At 44.7% G+C, this 18,546-nt stretch overlaps 1 protein-coding gene across 2 annotated transcripts in view; it reads left to right on the forward strand.

The window, feature by feature from the left end:
• Window positions 1-706: 706 nt before the first annotated feature.
• LOC147892644 (transcription initiation factor TFIID subunit 6-like) overlaps window positions 707-18,546 on the forward strand; it is a 90,320-nt gene continuing 72,480 nt past the window's right edge. Inside the window, exons 1-5 of one of the 2 annotated variants that reach the window (XM_087386986.1) lie at window positions 707-879; window positions 1,032-1,118; window positions 1,204-1,305; window positions 4,202-4,310; window positions 4,492-4,607. In XM_087386986.1, the coding sequence (XP_087243112.1) occupies window positions 754-879; window positions 1,032-1,118; window positions 1,204-1,305; window positions 4,202-4,310; window positions 4,492-4,607 (540 nt within the window). In that variant the 5' untranslated portion in view covers window positions 707-753. The remainder of the gene's footprint in view (window positions 880-1,031; window positions 1,119-1,203; window positions 1,306-4,201; window positions 4,311-4,491; window positions 4,608-18,546) is intronic. The other variant, XM_087386987.1, reaches the window with a different exon arrangement.

An 18,546-nucleotide genomic window follows, 5' to 3' on the forward strand; every position in this document is an offset into this window, starting at 1 on the left:
TAAGGGTAGTCCAAAAGCTTAATCGGGGTTGGATCTTAAAGTTTATCGAAAATAAAAAAATGTCGAGATTTTCAAATAGAACTCGTGCATTCTCTTCCTTAAAATTGGCACCCTCAAATTTCAACTGGATTTCTCAATCTTAGCCCAGCAAAATATTGGTTTCTCTAAGGAGTGATCTCACCATTCAAAAAATAAAACTCCTACATTCTGTTCCTTCAAAATTAAAGGCAACCTTGAATTCTACATTGACACCTCATGTTGGATCCATTATTCTTTAATTGAGACTCCTTCCCTTTCACCCCTTAATTATTCACTATTCACTCTCCTCTCAAAATTCATTACTTAGTTTGCCTCGCGCTCCTGCATGGAAGGCTTAATTCAGATCGAAGCCAGATTAAAGCCTTAATTCGCAAGCCTTCGCAGGCCGAGATTAAAGCCTTCGTAGGCCTTCTATTCGCAAGTTGCCCTCGCCCCGCTCACCCTCTTTGCCCTCTTCCTCTTGGGGCAGGCCTTGGAGGGCATCTTCTCTGCCCTTGCCCCCTCCTGCTCTTTGCCGTGTTGCTCTAAACTCGCGCCACCTTAATCGATTGTGCCACCCTTCCATGAATTGGGATTTTATTTTGGGAACGTTAGGGCCCCCTATTTATTTATTCCCCACAATTAATTAATTGGAATTTATGTTGAATGAAATCATCTTCGTGTAGTCTGTAGATACAGAACAGCAAGTATTTCACAAGAGTTCGGAGAGCTGCCATGAGTATCCTGCCCAAGGATACCATCCTCAGCATAGCTGAAAGCATCGGCATCAACAATTTGCCCGACGATGTTGCATCAGCTCTTGCTCCAGATGTCGAGTATCGCATGCGAGAGATCATGCAGGTTCTCCATTTACTTCATCTTTCGCTTTGTCTTCCATGCGTGTATGATTTTGCCAAATTATGACAGTTCAGGTTCTGCTAGCAGAGCATACTGAGTATTACCTCCGAGGCTTGGGTCGTTAACACATGCGCGCTTTGTCCATTGCTGTTTAGGAAGCTATCAAATGCATGCTGCACTCTAAAAGGACGATTTTGACCACGGACGACGTGAACAGCGCACTTCAGCTTCGGAACATTGAGGTAAGATCAACTGCTATCTTCTAATGACGCAAGAACTACGCACATTTCCGATCAATTATTGGGTTTTTGTTGGTGTGTAGTCCAGCCACTGTATGGCTTTGCTTCGGGAGGGCCGTTGCGATTCAAGAGGGCATTAGGCCACACTGATCTATTCTACGTTGACGACGGCGATATCGAACTGAAGGATGTGCGTGCTCAAGTATCCTCTAGCTATGTCTTCTTAGTTCTTGCTTGTTCCTCTCATGTTCCAACTTTTCTAGTGCTAATGAAACGCCGCTCTAAGCTTGCAATGCTTTTTTGATTTAAAGGTGCATCTCATAACAAACAACGAGAGCTCTTGCAGATTACAACGTTCCCAGTTATATTCCTCTACAATTTTGAAATTCTCATGAGATTAGATAATAGGATTGGTTAGGGCACGTCATCTAGGGTGACTCAAAGTTCGTGCTCCATCTTGAGCTGCAGTTTATATTACTCCTCCACTCATGCCAACTCTTTGAGACCGGAAGCCAGTCGAGCACAAGATCTAGAGCTCTAGCATAGAATCTTCACTCTTCTAGACCTCTAGTTCGTATTAGACTACAACAACGAGCAACCATTATGGTAGATAGAGGCGACCTAAGATAGGTGGCCCACCTCAACCCATATGGTTCACATTCCAAAGGAGATGTCACTTTAACCCTGCTCGACAAGGCACTTTTGCGCTCTTGGAGAGTGCTGACTTCTACATGGCATTTTGTGCTTGCGTAGTAATAGTTATGGTTGAACCATGGGCCTAGACCCCTAGTGTTGTACCCATGTACCTTACAATGTCGACTTATAAACCTCTGCATCATCTTGGACTCGTGTTAATCCTACTTGCTATTGCCTCCAATGAGGTTGTGGAAAGTCATCCAAACTAGGGACAAATGGTGGAACGTGGGCTTGCCCTAGTCCCCTTGCCAACCTTTATACTATCATGAGTGGTGTTTGTCCTTCTTGGTATGGTACCACAAATTGCATGATTCTGAGCTTTATATATCCCACATGATGTTATATGGGTAGTCATGGCTTAATATGAGATGAGTTATCGCCAGAGTATGCACAACATAGGGTTGTTAGTAGTTGTCTTCTCAAGGCCAGTCTTCAAGATGGTCCATGCAGCCAGAGCACGACTCAACATGAGGGCAAGGAGCTTTAGCCTGGCTAGAGAGGCAGTGTTTTCAAGCGCATTTTCAAGATCCACCGACAAAGGGTTGACTGGCTTTTCAACACTTTAGTGAGGCCGACTGCCATGTATGCATCACCATTTTGGGGGAGTGATCTCTCGGTGATATACTGAGGAGGTTTGAGAAGCTACATGTGATTATGAAATCTAGGACTTGGGGGAAGGACCAGGAGTTTTCCACCAAGATCCAGTTCTACCATGACCAATTCCTGAGAGTATTAGAGGATGGACTCATCATTAGACCCCGTTACCTAGAGGTCAGAGGAGTCTTACACACATTGAGGATATCCGGGTCTCGTCCCATCAATTGAGGATTGAGGCAGGGAGAGCTACAGGCACACCAAGAGAGCAATGGATCTGTAGGCTATGCACACTAGGAGAGGTCGAGACAGAGGAGCACCTCTTAGGTAGCTGCCTAGCTTATTATGAGATCCGGGGGTGATTCCATTGGCTCTTTTAGGAGGGGCACGGATTTAGTCCACTCTCACTACTGATCCACTTGCATGATAAGGTTTGCATTGGGCTCTATCTGATGGAGATGCGACAGTACAGAGAGACACTACTGAGATAGATTAGATAACAGCAAGAGGTGACCACACCAGAGATAGATTAGATAACAGCAAGAGGTGACCACACCACAGGAGGCTGAGGTGGACCGAGCACATCAACACACAACAGATTTCTTTGCGTTTTGAGTCAGCTCAAGGGCACAGTGGGGGGGAGGAGGAGGAGCTAGCTGACATGAGAGCATTGTGGATCAGCAGGGAGAGACGACGCGAGTTGACAGGCCATGGACGTAGAGACCACACGCGGACCACACACGAGGCTGAGGTGGACCGAGCACACCAACACACCACAGATTTGTATGCATTTGAGTCAGCTTCAGGGCACAATGGGGTGGAGCTAGCTAAAATTAGAGCATTTTGGATCAGCAGAGAGATAGATACTATGCGATGTTGACTGGCTAGGGACGCAGAGACCACCCGTGTCACGGAGAGTGACCAGAGCACGCACAGTCGAGGTCCAGTCTATGTCAGCCCTCCTCAGAGGAGATCGTCAGAGACGAGGTGTCATTCTCGACATCACTCATTGGATATAGAGATAAGGAGACCACGTCCTCCACAGCAAGAGACCGGCCGGCAGATCCAGGACATACTTGGAGCCCACTGGAGAGCCAGCACGGCACCAGGCTTCGGATTTTGAGTCTCAGTTTTCTTCCTTTTTCAGCTCTCAGTCTCAGCTGGAGTTTTGAGTTTGAGCGCTTTTAGCTTAGCATAGTTCTCAGCAAGGGCCCTAGCACGACCTTTGCTTCAGCCCATAGAGGCTTGTAATGAGTTCATTTTCTTGTTGTACTTCGTCCCAAAAGCCCATGAGGTCTTCTAAGGACATTAATGTATCTTTGTTTCTTTCTTTTCCCAAGACGTGAACACTACACAGGCTCACTAGAACGAAATTGCTCTGATTCCAATTGTTGGATCCATTGACGAGCAGCTCTCGGAATACAGAAACTAACTTCATGAAAAATATTGAGCAATTGAATATCGTATGACATAATAGTTGCAGTCCTCTCTCTCTCTCTCTCTCTCTCTCTCTCTCTCTGTGTGTCTCTTTCTATGAAGCTCAGACACAACACACAACGAGATCTACCTACGATGCATTTGTCCATTCACTTCTACAAATCAGTCACTGAGAGGTCACAGCATGAACCCGACATTTCCAAATCACCCTCTCGACCTTTAGATGTGCAATTACCTCCCCATGTGGGAACACCAAAGCCAATAAACCCAACAATCTACATGTGTTGATCTTTTTATGGAATTTAATCAAAACTGCTTGAATTTTTTACATTTTAAAGCTCGGCATTGTGGCATTGTAGGTGGTTGAGTCACCGTTGCCGAAAGCACCCTTGGATACTGCTGTGGTGGCACATTGGCTAGCAATCGAAGGAGTACAGCCAGCTATACCTGAAAATGTTCCTTTTGAACGTACTGTAAACTGTTCCTGATCCTTATTTTTTGCAGACTTGTGTTCTGTTTTTTTCAATGTGGGAGTTAGCCAAAGTGCAAAAATGCATTATAGGCTTGCATTTTTGAAGGTTCAACTGTGTTATGCTAGGAGTGAACAGATTATTTGCTGTTTTAACATCCTTTTTGGTTGATTATGCAGCACTTACACCTTCTCTGGATGCGAAGAAGGTGGACACTCAACTTTCAAAAAAGAAGGAAGAGTTTGCCGTTGATGTGAAACTTCCTGTGAAACACATTCTGTCTCGAGAACTGCAGGTAGCAGATGATATCGTGATGATCTTATCCTCTTCCTGTCTTCTCCATGTTGCCCTACTTTTACAAATACAAATAAGAGAAAAGCATAGAAATATTTCTGCTAGTATTTTATAAAGTTCAGGCTACTTTCTCAAATAGTCAGCTAGTTTGATTGCACTGATTGCTCCGATTGTAAAGAAAGTTGTACCTCCAAGTTTGACTGTACTTTCAAGTGAAACTGATGGAAAGAAAGCTGATGTTCAAGCAGAGTTTCCAATGCATCTTTGGAAGGTTCTCCAATGTTGTGAATGGTAAGGAGAAGACACATCTTGAAGCTTGGACATTTGGGTCCATAGAGGAAACATGCATTGTAATCTAAGAGGATTGTAATGTATGCTTTCCGTGTGGTTTGTGGTAGCATTGTAGTCATCAGTGCAGGAATATAGTCAATGTAGGACATGGGCTGTCTAATTAAGTGATCAATTCATTTGCTATGTGTATCGTGCTTAACACGCTTGCATGTAACAAAGGGGCTAGTAAGCCCTAACTTTGCTATGGCTGAGATTATTCTCCGTATTGAGCTGTTTATTATCTTGCCTATCATAGCTTGGTGTATCCCCTTCTCTAGCTCTCATCCTTTGGCCTTCTCTTTCCATCATGTCCTTGTCTTACGTTAGTGGCTGGCCATGCCAACCAACTTTTTGCTTTTCTTCAAGCTGATGCAGACTGGGGAGAGTACGGATGGCCTATGTGGAAAGGATGCTCTACAAAATATCTAGCACTCATTGGGCCTCTTCTTGGTTTACCATTTAGCCCTTGAGGGATGGCCTGATGATGTAAGCTTGATGTCTTCCATTTAGCCCTTGAGGGATGGCCTGATGATGTAAGCTTGATGTCTTTTTGATTGGAATAAAAATTCTCTTGTTGAAAAAAGGAATTCAAAAGGTTGAAATTGATGATCTCTCCATCCACCAGGCATAAAATACTTTATAGTAACTAAAACTCTGGGACCCCACTGCTGTCCTAGTCTTCAAGGCCTTTCAACCCACCATATTTCAACAAGAGCCAATAGGGCAACCGTAAGAACGATCATAAAAGCTCCGAGAAAGGGAGTCATAGAATCGTAGAACACTTGGCCAATGATTAATACATAAACCACTGCCATATAATTAATTCTCGAGCATATCATGCTCCTTAAGCTATATCATGCTCCTTAAGCTTCTGATAATGAATAGTGTCTTCCTGAAACAACTCCAGAAAGACTGGCTGGAAACTCAATTTAGCTATGATGGGACTGGAACATGAATCGCAATAGAGGGAGAGAGGGAGAAAGGGAACAAGACGTCACACTAGGGCCCAGAAATAAGGGTTGGAAACCCCCCCCCCCCGGCCCCCCCCGCGCCCCCCCCCCCGCGAAGGTCTTTATTGCAGTAGAAAACTCTTTACAATCGGTTCACGGTGGAGCATGAAGCTGATACAACTTGGATTCTTCTTATAACTGGGAGCCTAGAGGCCCTTATTTTGTAGAGTAGGCCAGCCAGCTAGAAAGCATGTGCTTTCTAAAAGTTGGCCCTTCTTTTCTCACCAAAAATAGGTGCATTTCTCTAGAAAGCAATAGCTTTCTTCTCAAAAAGGTGATTTCCTTGCTTTCAGCCATATGGGCCCTCTTTTAAGCTGCTCGCCCCTCTTGCCACACGTGCTCTCCCAAAATTTGGCGTTCCATATCTGCTTTTCTCTAGTGGGACCTACTTTTTGTGGTTTTTCCCTTAAAACGAGGGCCTTTTTGCACTCTCCAAGGTCCTGCCACAATATCCAACACACTTAACCCATTAAAGGTTAGCTAATGCATCCTTTCTATAGTGTTATTTAACCAATACAACGCAAAGGAAAAGAAAACTTGTTCTAGTTAACTGGAGTCAACTTTCTTTGACCAAAGTCATAAAGATTTCTCCTTATTTCTTGGGAGAAGTACGATTTCGTGACCATTGGATCGGTGAGGGTGATCTTGCCCCAAGCTTCCCAGCCAGCTATGGCTAATTGTTTCTTGATCATACCACTCTTGCTTCTCTTAGCCCTATGGATGGGATTTTTTTTTGCCTTAGGGGCTCACCCCTTCCCCTTTCTAGCTGCTCTATTTGACAACCAGCCAGGGTCCCTTCACCTTTCCCTTTCTTCCTCATCTTTCCAGCCATGCCTCCATTTTTCTTTGACGCTTCTCTACCTTGGCCTTTCCAACCCCCTTCCTTTGCCCATTTTTGTCATTGAAGCATTCTCAATATCTAGACAATACTATCAATACAAAGTAGAGCCGCATTTGTGGGTTGCATAGGTGGTCTTACCCCACCAAAAAGGCAGGTTTGAGACTCGTTTCAAGCAAGCCTTATTCTAGAGTAAGATCACTTCAGGATGTTACTACTTATGGGTGGAGAGTCTTTCTAGTCCAGCTTAATATGATAGAGACTACTCAGCTCTGAGCCTAGTACATTAGGCTTGCATTTGGTTGTCATCCCATGGTACCATGGTGTCATGTGGAGGACATGGAGATCAAAACCCCATGTGCCTCAATTTCTGGTCATTTTGCTATCCCTAGGCCTTCCCAGGGAGTGCATGGATATGTTGCTATCGATCGATATCCATTTTTGGGCCTTGGGTGCAGTTTTGGAGTTTCCCAAGATAGGAGCTTCGGTCTTGATGGATGGTGGAATCTCAAAGGTACATCTAGTCATGGAGGACCTAGAAGCTCATTCATTCAGGTCTGGGATGAAGCATATCCTCCTCAAGTACCCCCACACACATTTTACCTGGGTTCACCACTTGTGGACTTCTGTGTCCTCTTCATTTGCCGAAGGAGCCACAAGTTTGCGTGGACATACACAAGGCTACCACAAAAAATAAAAAGATGAAATTTAAAATACCTCAGATTTTAGGAGTCATGCTTCAACATATGTTTCAAAATTTCAAATTTCAATACACACTATACTCTTGCTGGAATCTTCATACTATCACCTTAGCGGACATGCAAATTCTTTGAATTTTCGTCCAAGTGGTGATCAGCTGTTCAACTACATCGTTTTATCTTACGCGGGTGCAGAAGCCCCAACATCTATTCTTTGTAGATTTTTGATCTTTAGAACAACAAAAATTCTAAATTTGTATGATTGGACTTATTCTAGTCTTACAAAGGTATATTTTTCTATCACCTTAGCGGACATGCAAATTCTTTGAATTTTCGTCCAAGTGGTGATCAGCTGTTCAACTACATCGTTTTATCTTACGCGGGTGCAGAAGCCCCCATAGCTATTCTTTGTAGATTTTTGATCTTTAGAACAACAAAAATTCTAAATTTGTATGATTGGACTTATTCTAGTCTTACAAAGGTATATTTTTCTATCACCTTAGCGGACATGCAAATATTCTTTGAATTTTCGTCCAAGCGGTGATCAGCTGTTCAACTACATCGTTTTATCTTACGCGGGTGCAGAAGCCCCAATAGCTATTCTTTGTAGATTTTTGATCTTTAGAACAACAAAAATTTAAATTTGTATGATTGGACTTATTCTAGTCTTACAAAGGTATATTTTTCTATCACCTTAGCGGACATGCAAATTCTTTGAATTTTCGTCAAGTGGTGATCAAATGTTCAACTACATCGTTTTTCTTACGCGGGTGTAGAAGCCCCAACAGCTATTCTTTGTAGATTTTTGATCCTTAGAACAACAAAAATTCTAAATTTGTATGATTGGACTTATTCTAGTCTTACAAAGGTATATTTTTCTATCACCTTAGCGGACATGCAAATTCTTTGAATTTTCATCCAAGTGGTGATCAGCTGTTCAACTACATCGTTTTATCTTACACGGGTGCAGAAGCCCCAACAGCTATTTTTGATCTTTAGAACAACAAAAATTCTAAATTTGTATGATTGGACTTATTCTAGTCTTACGAAGGTATACTTATTTCTTGCTCCTCTCGCGTGCACTAGATGAGAGAAGGGCAAGCTGCCTCAAGGTTGCATACTGCTGCCATAGGTCTCCCACCAAGAAACAGGCCTCCGCTAGCCTTATAGATGCATGCACTAGCTGTGCCAGACTCCCCCAAGGAGCTTCTGAATGCGAGCAATTCATCGTCCATGGAGTTCTACTGTCTCACATGTTGGTATGTCTTTCGAGCTTCAGCCACTCCAAACGGTTGTCCGTTCGAGCACTGCTTGTGGCTGCTAACACTTGTTTGTTGCTGCTCTGCTAACTGTTGCTCTGCTTGCTTGCTTTGTTTTGCTCCATGCTGCTAATTTGCTTTGCTGCTAGTTGCTGCTCCTTTTAGTGCTGGCGCTTGCTTTGCTTTGCTAATACATGCTAGTGCAATGCTTGTGCTGCTTTAACTTCTGCAAGTTTCTGTGCGTTGCCTTTGCTTCTGTTTCTGCTCTTTGTTTGCCTTGCCCTGTTTGTGCTGTATCACTGCTCTGCTGTGTTGTGCACTCCAATACTTTGCTGCAATGCTTTGCTCCACTTCTCTGTTTTGCGCTGCTACTTTGCTGAGCTTCTTATGCACTGTCACAATGCTTGTTACTTTGTTTGGCGGCTGCTGTATGCTACTTATCTGTGCTTTGCTTGTTGCCTTGCAGCTAGTCCGCTTGCTCTGCTGCTGGCTTTTTAACTGCTGCTTGTGCTGCTGGCTGCTAACGCTTGTTTGCTGCCAGCTCCTGCGTTGTGTGCTGGCCCGGCTGTTTCCTTCTTGCCAATGCTTTACTGCATAGCTTTGTACAAAAAGGAAAACGACAGGCTATAAAGCAGACTGGCGGTTGAATATAGAACAACTGGCAGAAGATAAAGTTCGTGCAGGCTGCAATAGGAAGAAGGGCAACCAGAAGAATGAGGAGTATGAATGGTTAACGGAACACTCCCTGGTAGAGGATGTAAACAAGCATGTGGCTCTGACACCATGTTAGGATTTAGGCATCAAGAGTGAGCACAATAGAAGCTTCTACAATGAGAGAGAGACAGAGCTAAAGAGCTAGCTTGTTGAACAAAAGAGAGCTTGAGAAAGTCGAAGTGCTGAATTAAAAGCACAACACTTGTGAATACGAGTTATTGGCTGTTGTGCATGAATATCTCCATTCTTTTTGGACAACCTACATCTGGAGTATCAATCTTGGAAAGAGGATGTAGCTTGCAACATTTGAAACTTGTGTTGTACTTATATGTTATCTTAAGAGGTAAATCCTCTTAGAGTAAGAGCTTAAAAAGAGAAAAAGCTAGCAAGAGAAAAATATTGTTCATAGTGGTGCCTTGCCTAAATTAAGCAAGAGGGTACTTTGGAAAGTACCACGAAAAATTAAGAGTTTGATGGAGCCCAAGAGTAATTGAGGTTTTGATGGCACCCACATTTGGAAGCCATGGTACCAACAAACAATGTTATATTGGCCAATCTTTTTGGATCCTTAAAGAAAGTTGTCAAGGAAAATCATTATAAGGGATTGAGAATTGGACTTACCACCCAACTGTTAATCTGTTTCAGCTTGGTAAAAATGTAACCAAAGGCAATGTGTTACTCAATGCATTACTCTAGGTATGCTAGCATAGAAGAATAGCTCCAAGATGGCCACTTGCATTACTCTAGGTATGCTAGCATAGAAGAATAGCTACAAGATGCCCACTTGGGACTAGACCATTTGCTTATTTTGCAAGAGGGTTCCACGAGGTGCACAAAAAAGATAACAGGGACAACGATTGCACACAAACAAAGCTGAGTATTTTCACCCTTCCTGTCACGATCTGTGACGTATTCCTTTCTCTATTTCTAGACTTATGGATGGTTTGATGAATGGACACTTGTGGAAGGGTATGCCCTTTCGACGGGACACTTGCCTTTTCGACGGGACACTTCCTATAAGGCATAACCCTTCACAAGAGACATTCTAATGAAGAGACATTTCTATGTATCCTCTCATCAAGGGTCACACCCTTCACAAGGGGTACACACCTCTTCATGCACATACCCTTTGGAGTACACACCTTTTCATGTGTGACTTTTCACTCTCTATATAAGAGAGGCCCAATTGTATGGATGACATAACATCTACCCTACAGACATTCAAGCAATACAATTATTCCTTGTTCTCTGCTATCTCAGTCTCCTTTCTGTTCCTTAGCACATTTCTAAATATAGTAAATCTAGGATTTCTTACAGTGGTATCAGAGCAAAATTCGCTCCTGCCTGTAGGAAATGCCCCCCACCTTCTAGCGCCGATCTGATACATCTTTTCCGCTAGAAGGATATTCCGTGCACATTGTGCATGGAAGAGATGGAGAGGATGAGCGTAAAAATTTTAAGCGCCAACCCTGCCTAAAGTCATCTATGGCCTCTCCATCTCCCACACATCACAAGTTGATGTGAATGGACACGACAAAAATCGTGTCTTTTCAGGTGCTTGGGCTGTCCCAAAATCAAGGGACGCACCTTTTCCACCATGGGACACACCTTTTGGTGACGAGTTTTGACTCCTCACTCACAGGACACACCCCATCGTGGACAAAGGACATACCTATTCATGTAGGGACATCCCTTTTAAAAACAGGGACACACCCCTTCATGAAAAGGTGCACCTATTCCAAGGGTCACACCCCTTCGAATAGGCACACCTTTTAGGCCCCAAGTACCTACAAAAGGGTACCTAGAGGGGTAAAAAAGGGAAAAAAAAAATAAACCCATCCCCTACCCTTAGGTTCCCCTAGCTACCCAGGGTTAACTAAACCCCCCATTTAATTTTTGGGGCAACTAACAACCTAGGCAGCCTGAACGAAAAGTCGCCAGCCCTTCTTTTCTATCCCGTACAGCCTGGACCGTAAGGAATTCCTGGCAGCCTGCGCATCACCAGCCCTGCACCGTACGGACTTACCTGCAGCCTGCGCCAGCCCTTGCCCTCGCCGTACAGTCCTGCGCAGCCCTTGCCGTACAGCCCTGCGCAAGCCCTCGCCGTACAGCCTCTCCAGCCTGTGCCGTACAGTCAGCCAGCCTGCGCTGTCCTGCCCGCAGCCCTGCGCCATACTGCACGACCCTCCTGCGATATCAAGTGGCCTCGCCAGCCCCCCCCTCCTGCGCAGTCCTTGACCAGCCAGGCCTTTTGCTCCTGCCTTTTTTCTTTCCTGCGCAGTCCAGCCTTGGGCAATGCTACGAGCCTCGCCATTGACAGCCTGCAGCACCTTGTTTCGCAATTTTTTGTCCTGCCAAATCAGCACCAGTTGAAGTTCCTCGCACAATGAAGACCGCCTGTTGACAGCCCGGACCAGACAAGCCTCGATCTCTCCTCGCAAAACACTGCAACATGGATCTCCGGACAGCGATTTGCAGCCTTCTTCTACGCAACAATTTGGCATATTAAATTATTGCCAGGTGGAGTCTTTCCAATCTGCTTTTAAGGATTCTCTTGCCATTAACAAATTACAGCAAATGACGTATCTCCCTTAAAGCATGGAAACCCCTGGTAATTCACCCGGCATTTCAAGGACACCTCAGGCGTTAGCTACCACACAATATCGTGTTCAAATTGCACAGCCAGCCCATTTTGGAGCCTTTGCATCTTGGGTCTTCTGTGTCACGTGCCCTCCTAGTGATTTGGACCACATCCTCTACCTTCTGCGTGAGGCACCTCAGTTACATTACTTCCTCAGCACAGTACAGGTTGTGTTCCACGAGACACGAAGATACCCTGAACACGATATTCCTCAAGAGTTTGCTGTCCATTTTTGGAGAGAATTTTACCCCTCACCTTCGGCATCTCCAGGGTACTCTCCACCTCCTTCAGCTCCCAGATATCCTCCTCTACAGGTTGTACCTTCTCCAAGTCAGTATTTACACTCTGAAGGCACTCCCTCTCCTGGATATCCCCCCCTTCCGACAGCAGCTCCTTATCCCTTCTCAGATCCGTGGACTCTGCAACCTACTCCTGTCCTCTCACGAGCAGTAACACCACTTTCGGCATCACCAGTGTTACCTCAGACAGGACCTCCTTTACCAGATTTTCACGGGTGGTTCCATCCTGCCTCGCCTGCCCCCTCCAACATGAGCAACCTCAGGGAGCAGCCCGAATCCTCTTCCAGGAATGGTACAAACTAGAGCGTAAGTTCGCGCTTTTCTCACAGGGATCTCCGATATGTCGCAATGCTCGCGTGAAGCCTCTCCAGAGATCAAAGAATCAAGTCCAAAAAAGACCCCTGAAGTCAACGTACAAGGCGAATCACTATTGCAACTTCAAATATCCCAGCTTCAGGACAGCATCTCCGACTTGGTCCAGAAAGTTCAACAACTTTAAGATTCTCGAAGTACCGCACATACAGAGGATGACGTGACGCAACCAAACGACTATGCGGATTCATTCCCACCAGAGGTAGAAAACACTGAACTACGTGCCCTCTACCGATTACTTCAAGCTTCCAAAACTAAAAGACTTAACATCAAACTTCCAGAAGCCTACACTGGTCAATGCAATCGCCGAACAGTTGACCAATGGCTCGCAAAAATGCGCATGTATTTTGACACTGTTGACCTCACTGAAGGCAAAAAGATCGCCTTGGCAGCCTCCCTCCTGAAGGATACAGCTTTTCTATGGTGGCAAAGACGCTTAAAGGACGGCAAAAGTGTGTTAACATGGGAACGTTTTGAACACGTGCTCCGTAAGCAGTTTATACCTGCCAATGCGGACTTCCAAGCACGTTCAAAACTCCGACAGTTGGAGCAAACGGGTTCCCTGTCTTCCTACATCTCTCAGTTCACCACATTGGTGCTGGAGATTGATGGTTTAACTGAGGATGATCGACTTCATGCTTTCATCTCAGGCCTAAATCCCTCGTTACGCATTGATGTCCTTAAAGCAAACATAACCACCACAGATGGCGCTATTGCTTACGCGGAGCGCATTACAGATTTCCAAAACACAAGGAAGCAGAGTGCTAATCACACACATAACTCTCCTCTGGCCAAAGATGCTCGCCCTCAAGATAACACCAGGTTTCGAAAAAACTTCGGTAATCAAGGTCAGCGACAGTCTCAAGATCCCCAAAAGACTCAGAAATCATTTGTTGGATTCCAACAGAAGCACTCCTCCAAGGATCGCGCCTCTTCTTCTTCACAAAGTCATTACCGACATCCCCAACATAAAGGTGCGGCCACTGACAAGAAGAACAGCTCCAGCACAAAAGGACTTTGTACCATCTGTACAGGCGACCATAGATGGTTCGATTGTCCCAAGCGACCAAAGCAAAATTCCAATATGGAACCTAGCACTTCCCAAAGAGAAGAAGCTACCCCAGCACAAGACAAGAAAGGCAAAGCTGTTCGAATGGCGAATACCATCCACTTGAACCTTGCCAGCAACCTCGAACCTTCCCTGGCCACTCAAGTACTTTGTGTTCAAGGATCGATTCGTGGAACAACGGTCACTATCCTCATCGACAGTGGCTGCTCTCATAATTTCCTAGCCAGTTCTGTGGTCGATAAACTTCGGTTGACCACCAGTCCTAGTCTCATGGACTATCAGATTGAACTCGCAAATGGAACGACTTTCTTGTGCAACACCAAGATCAAAAACTTGTCTTTTCGCATCCAACATTATACGGACAAGTTGAACTTCGACATCATGCCTCTTTCTCGGTACGATGTCATACTTGGACAACAGTGGCTCTACGACTATGATCCATCAATCAGTTTTCGCAGCCATACTATCCAGTTTGTCCACCAGGGAAAACTTATTGAGCTAACTGGTTCTAGGGACTCTCCTTCAACCCTAGTTGCCTCTGTCCTACAAGTAAAGAAGTGGGTTCGTAAACGTCAAGTAAAGACTTCACTTCTGTTGGTTACGACAGTAGAGGAGACACCAACAAAGGATCCTCCTGAATACCTCAACCAACCTTTTTTCCAGCCCTATCTAGACCTTTTTCCACAGGAATTGCCAAAGCAGTTACCACCTCGACGACCAGTGGATCACCCAATCGAACTTATTTCCGACAGTAATCCATCGTCGAAACCTCCTTATCGGGTTTCTTACACTCAAAATGAAGAAATCCAAAGACAGGTCACCGAGCTACTTGACAAAGGTCACATTCGGTCCAGTCGCAGTCCTTTCGGATCTCCTGTACTACTTGTGGAAAAAAAGAATAAGTCAATGCGCCTCTGCATCGACTACCGAGCCCTCAACAAGCTCACTATCAAAAACAAGTATCCATTGCCTCGCATCGATGACCTCTTCGATCAACTTCTACATGCAACACAATTCTCAAAGATTGATCTTCGTTCAGGTTATCATCAGATTCGCATACAAGAAGGCGATGAGTACAAGACAGCTTTTCGAACAAAGTATGGACACTCATGCCTTTTGGGTTAAACAATGCCCCGGCCACATTCATGACATTAATGAACGACATCTTTAGGCCTTTCCTCGATAAGTTCGTCATCGTTTACCTCGATGACATCCTCGTTTTCAGCAGATCCCTACATGAGCACAAACAACATCTTCACCAAGTTTTTGAAGTTCTCCGTGCAAATTGTATCTACATCAACATTGAGAAGAGTGAGTTTTTCAAGACCCAACTCGAATATTTGGGACATGTTATCTCCGCTCAAGGCATCTCTGTGGATCCCAGGAAGGTCGAGGTAATCCGAAACTGGCCTACTCCTAAGAATGTTCATGATGTCCGCTCTTTTCTCGGATTGTGCAAACTTTTACTATACAAATGTCTATCAGTTTTCCGAAATCGTAGCTCCTATGTCCGAATTATTGAAAAGCACAGCAGTTTTTCAGTGGCTTCCCGAAACAGAGTATAGTTTCCAACAACTCAAGCAAGCACTCACTACCACACCAGTTATGGCTATTGCTGACCCAAACCTTCCATTTGAGGTCATGACCGACGCTTCCGACATCGCTACAGGAGCAGTCTTGATGCAAGAAGGCAGAGTTATTGCTTTTGACAGCCATAAACATTCTGATATCCAAACCCGATACCCGGTTTATGGTAAGGAGTTTCTTGTTGTTGTACATGCTTATCGCTCTTGGAAACATTATCTCACTGGAGCCGACTCTGTGGTCAAGACAGACCATCACTCTTTAAAGTATATTTTTACTCAGCCAGTCATGAACCCTCGACAAGCACGCTGGGTTGAGTTTCTGGCCAACTTTCACATGAGTACATTCCAGGACTACGCAATGTAGTTGTAGATGCTCTTAGCAGGTTACCTCTAGCATCAGCCATGGTAATCTCTACATTATCTGTGGATGTTCCGAATTCATAAAATAAAACTTGCTCCAGTTAACTGGAGTCAACTTTCTTTGACCAAAGTCAATTTTAAGGATTTCTCTTTATTTCTTGGGAGAAGTACGATTTCGTGACAATTGGATTGGCGAGGGTGATCTTGCATCCCCATAGTGTTATTTAACCAATACAACGCAAAGGAAAATAAAACTTGTTCTAGTTAACTGGAGTCAACTTTCTTTGACCAAAGTCAATTTTAAAGATTTCTCTTTATTTCTTGGGAGAAGTACGATTTCGTGACAATTGGATCGACGAAGGTGATCTTGCCCCAAGCAGCCCAACCAGCTATGGCTAATTGTTTCTTGATCATACCACTATTGCTTCTCTTAGCCCTATGGATGGGATTTTGTTTTGCCTTCGGGGCTCACCCCTTCCCCTTTCTAGCTGCTCTAATAGACAACCAGCCAGGGTCCCTTCACCTTTCCCTTTCTTCCTCATCTTTCCAGCCATGCCTCCATTTTTCTTTGACACTTCTCCGTCCGTACCTCCCTACAGCCTCCTTGATCATACCACTATTGCTTCTCTTAGCCCTATGGATGGGATTTTGTTTAGCCTTCAGGGCTCATCCCTTCCCCTTTCTAGTTGCTCTATTTGACAACCAGCCAGGGTCCCTTCACCTTTCCCTTTCTTCCTCATCTTTCCAACCATGCCTCCATTTTTCTTTGACGCTTCTCCGTGTGTACCTCCGCACAGCCTCTCCCATAGCTCTCCGTCCATACAGCCCCCTCCGCATGTTCATACCCCCGTCTGTACCACACAGCTCGTTCGTACCTCAGTTCGTACCTCCGTCAGTACATTCGTACCACAGCTGTACCTTCGTCCTTCGTCGTCCATACCACAGCTCGGAGTCGTACCTCTGTACCTCCCCTTGTCAACACCTCTCCATACCTCCCGTTTGTACCTAGTCCTAGTCCTCCCTAACCCCGAGTTGGGCTAAACCCCCACAACCCAACCTGGGGGTTAGGTCAATTCAGGGGGTTCAACATACAACCAATTATGGACTGGCCTACCCTCTCCTCCAAGTCCCCCTCAACTCCTTCAACATCCATCAGGACTAGGTACTCTATAGTTGCAACCATGACACCCTCTCCATATGCACGGAATTACCAACAAGAAGGCTCAAGACGACCCATCTTCGGGCAACAAGATCAGATTTTTTATCTGCAGCAGGCAGTGAGAGAACTATGATGGAGCTGGCAGAAGTAAATGCCCGACTTCACATTCTGGAAGGGTCTGGTAAGCAGGCAGTAATTGATGAGGCTGTAAAATCTTGTAAGGATTCTCCCCCTACCTCGTAGCTAGTCTCTACAGTCAAAGATCTTGCTCACACTGAAGTACAAACTGCTAAGAAGGAAGTGATTGTGGAAGTAGACAAGCAAGTAAGTCTGATATTCAAGCAGAGATTAAAGAACACGAAGCTAGATGTGATAATGCACTGAAGATTAGAATAGGGGGACTCCTAGAAGATTGGTACAAAGAGGACACATATAGTGAAATATTGACAAAGATCAAAGCACGCTTGCCCAACATTGAATGGGTGAATGATGATGAGTAGGATGATGACGACTCCAAGCCAGCTTCTATCTTGCACTATAGAGGTCATGCAATCCTTACACTGAAGTCAAAAGATATGCGGATCAAGCTTCTTCGACAATCTTACAAGTTGAAGGGCACCAAAGTATGGATAGCAGAGGAGCTTACACAAGCTCAACTCAAGATTAAGGCAACTGAATTAGCTAAAGCAGGGCTGCTAGAAAGGATGGAAAATGGGCAGTTTACCGTGAAGGTGTAGCACTAATCAGAGAGTTTAAATCAAAACAAAAAGACTCTCAGTCTTAAATTGATGTATGGCTGTTTACTCTTCTAGAGTATCATGTAGGTACTCTAAATAATATGGGTTGCTTTTTGGTGCCCTCCCTAAAGCAGATGTACTAGAGGGTTTCTTGCTGTCCCATAGACCTTTTGGTCTCTAGTGGACGTTAATAGACTTTCTTTCTTTCTTTCTTTCTACCTTGGCCTTTCCACCCTCCTTCCTTTTCCCCTTTCTGTCATTGAAGCATTCTCAATATCCTTAGCCATCTAGGCAACACTCTCTATACAAAGTAGAGCATTTGTGGGTTGCATAGGTGGGATTACCCCATCAAAAAGGCAGGTTTGAGACTCGTTTCAGGCAAGCCTTGCTCTAGAATAAGATCACATTTAGGATGTTACTACTTATGGGTGGAGAGTCTTTCTAGTCCAGCTCAATATGATAGAGACTACTCAGCTTTGAGCCTAGTACATTAGGCTTGCATTTGGTTCTGTCATCCCATGGTACCATGGTGTCATGTGGAGGACATGGAGATCAAAACCCCATGTGCCTCAATTTCCGGTCATTTTGCTATCCTTAGGATTTCCTAGGGAGTGCATGGATATGTTGCTATCGATTGATATCCATTTTTGGGCCTTGGCGCAGTTTTGGAGATCTCCAAGATAGGAGCTTCGGCCTTGATGGATGGTGGAATCTCAAAGGTACATCTAGTCATGGAGGACCTAGAAGCTCATTCATTCAGGTTTGGAATGAAGCATATCCTCCTCAAGTACGCCCACACGCATTTTATCTGGGTTCACCTCTTGTGGACCTTGTGTCCTCTTCATTTGCCGAAGGAGCGACAAGTTTG

Source organism: Dipteris shenzhenensis, chromosome 16, assembly GCF_047967505.1.
Source record: "Dipteris shenzhenensis isolate YYH24624 ecotype China chromosome 16, Dip_SZ_1.0, whole genome shotgun sequence".
NCBI classification, from domain to species: domain Eukaryota; kingdom Viridiplantae; phylum Streptophyta; class Polypodiopsida; order Gleicheniales; family Dipteridaceae; genus Dipteris; species Dipteris shenzhenensis.